This window comes from Temnothorax curvispinosus, unplaced genomic scaffold, assembly GCF_003070985.1.
Source record: "Temnothorax curvispinosus isolate PA1 unplaced genomic scaffold, ASM307098v1 QBEX01002338.1, whole genome shotgun sequence".
NCBI lineage: Eukaryota > Metazoa > Arthropoda > Insecta > Hymenoptera > Formicidae > Temnothorax > Temnothorax curvispinosus.
Window position 1 is genome coordinate 1 of NW_020212118.1, and position 2,729 is coordinate 2,729.

The window sequence follows — 2,729 nt, forward strand, 5'->3', positions numbered from 1 at the left end:
CGCTAGTTAAAACGGAAAATCGTATTTTAGAAAATTACTTGGCCAAATGTGTCCGTCAGCTCTTAGACTATTATAATTATATTTTCCATCTTTTTTAAGAGAAAGAATATGACATCCAATTATCATTCCTTACATTACGAGAATGATGTCAGATATCCTTATACTGACAGAGTAGCGGTAGGAGAGGATTATGTTGATTTCATCTATCAATTTGTGAAGGATAGCAATATATCCACAAAGGACTGTAAGAATACTGCTAGCCTAAGTAATATTCGTAATAATATAATTGGAATACCTAGCAATTTTCCAAGCCATGAAGATTTTCTTTTGGTATGTGTATTTTCTGTTCTGTAGAAAGTATATAATCGCAAAATCTAATTTATGCTACATTTGGTAATATTCAGTACTTTTTTTACTCTTTAATACAGAAGAAGTATGATGTTGATATTTCAATATCTCCATGGCAGAAACAAGTGCCATATACTCTTGTACTAGAGTTTGAAAAAGATTATTATTTTCATCATATTGGTATGTAACATTTGAATTGATAAATAAGATATTGTTAAGGAAAATGTTTGTGTTCAAAAAAGGTTATAATTTTTATTTTGAAGATCTCGAGTTTCATGAAGCTGTATATCCAATCAGAATCTCTATATATGAAGTATATAATTTTGGGAACGTAACTGAAGTTTGGGCTCAAGATTCTGAAGATGAGGGTCGGTGGATTTTATTATGGGATGGACCGCCTCAATTCTACAAACTTCGTCAACCAAATTTTTTCAAACTTTTCACGTCGGAATCACGGATTTTTTCTCCAGCTTTACGGTCTTGTAACTTTAAAACCAAAATGCTCAGACTACAGTTTATATCCAACTCTTGCACACAGCTAGATGCTGTGATGCTGATCGGTACATCAAAATTGATTTTTCCTAAAAATCCTGAAGATAAGAGTATAACTAATCTCTTACACCGCATTCGGGCACAACGACATTCTTGTTCAGAGAGATTTTGTCCTATTCGTTGTTCTGAAGAATTCTCAAGAATTGAAGAAGAACCATTTTCTATGGACTACTACCTTCATTACTGTAAATTGTTTGACCCTTATAATACAACACGTGATTATAAAAATGCATACTTGGATATACTTGATCTTCAAAAGGAATTTTTTAAATATTGCGTTATTTATAAAAGGTATTATAATTGTCGACATTAAGTAATTTTATATTATTTTCTTAACACTGCGCGGACACTGTGGGACTTTTAAGGCACAGTCGATTTTTCATTTATGATTCCCACGGGAATAGCTTTAGCGCTTACGTTGGCTCTCCTCCACAAAAAAACTTGGTTATAGTGGGCATGTAACTGCCAAGCGAACTGTTCGACAGTTCGTTGCGCGATCGAAGTGTAGTGTGTGCCTTCAAAGACCCAGGGGGTCCACCTCGGATGTTAAACGACAGACGGAACAGCGCATGTTACGCTCGGCGTGTCGGCTACACGGATGGAGGAGCTTGTCCGTGCCTTAATAGGGCCTAAGCAGAATGGCTGTCTTGGCAGTGTTTTATATATGCCTTAAGGTCATTAAGACAGCCTTTCTGCTTTAGGCCCTTAGAGTCCTTCTAATAAGAGTCGCGACACGTACGTAGCAGCAACTTTTGATTGGTTCGCATTTTCGGCAAAAGTACGTGAAACAGAAAGAGAAAGAAATATAAGAGAGAAAGAGAAAGCGATAAGAATGTATATCGCTTTCTCTTTCTCTCTTATTTTGCCGAAACTCAAGATGTCGTGACTCTACTATGCCTTAGGGATCTTTTAATGAAGGATCCCTTCTGTGCCTTGCAAAGCCATGCCCTTTACATGCTGTAGCATGCTATTTCGTCTGCCGTCTAGCATCACTGGCTCTATCTCGTTAATTTTGTCCACGGAAAAGTAATTTTGCATTTTACGTGTTTTTTTTTTTTTTTTTCAATATTGATCCTACTTATAAATAATAAATAAGAAGTAACCTTAAAAAAAAATAGCATTGCTTTTGTCTTCCGAATCTCATTTTTTCTGTATACCAAAATTAAGTACCAATTTTTAAGTCCTTTAATAATTCAACTTCTTTTAGGTTCTCTTCGTGTATTTTTCTTTCAAGTACCATTGTTGAACTATAAAACCCTTGAATAATTTTTTTTAGTCACACATTCCAAAATATGCTATTATTTATCAAAACTCGCATTTTACAGTAAAAAGAAATTGCAATAGTTCCGGCCTCTGTAGAAATCACTTTTTGAAATTTTAAAGATGACACAATGAATTTTTATAGATTTTTTATTACATAGAAACGCTTTTAAAAACACGTTGTCAGCGTAGTGTTAATAATAAAAATAAATTTGTGTTCCAATGTTATTTGCAGCGACATAGCAACGAATTTTCACAAGAGCAAGCTCGCGCACAAGCAAGTATTTCGGAAGGAAGATGTGCCATCTTCTAAGCAGGGATATGTGAATCACCCTTTATTAAGAAATCATTGGAATTATGTGAAATTTATAGAAGATATCAAACTCTCTTCGGGAGAATCCAAGGAGCAACGTGACAGTTTTTCTACGCTTTCTGTAAAATATTCGAAGTTCATTTTTCGTAATAGTTTATTATAATATAATCTCATGTATTAAAATTTTATATTTTGTTTTTGCAGGATGAAATAATACTAATGATATTAAAATACTTGGATATGAGGTCGTTTTGCC

At 34.0% G+C, this 2,729-nt stretch overlaps 1 protein-coding gene across 1 annotated transcript; it reads left to right on the forward strand.

Annotated features, from left to right (window-relative positions):
* Positions 1–99: 99 nt before the first annotated feature.
* Positions 100–2,594, forward strand: LOC112468981 (the record flags this gene model as incomplete). The annotated part of the gene is made up of 5 exons (XM_025038419.1): positions 100–330; positions 429–528; positions 612–908; positions 1,002–1,191; positions 2,396–2,594. Coding segments are annotated over 5 exons (1,017 nt in total), but the record flags the coding sequence as incomplete, so codon positions are not given.
* Positions 2,595–2,729: the final 135 nt, after the last annotated feature.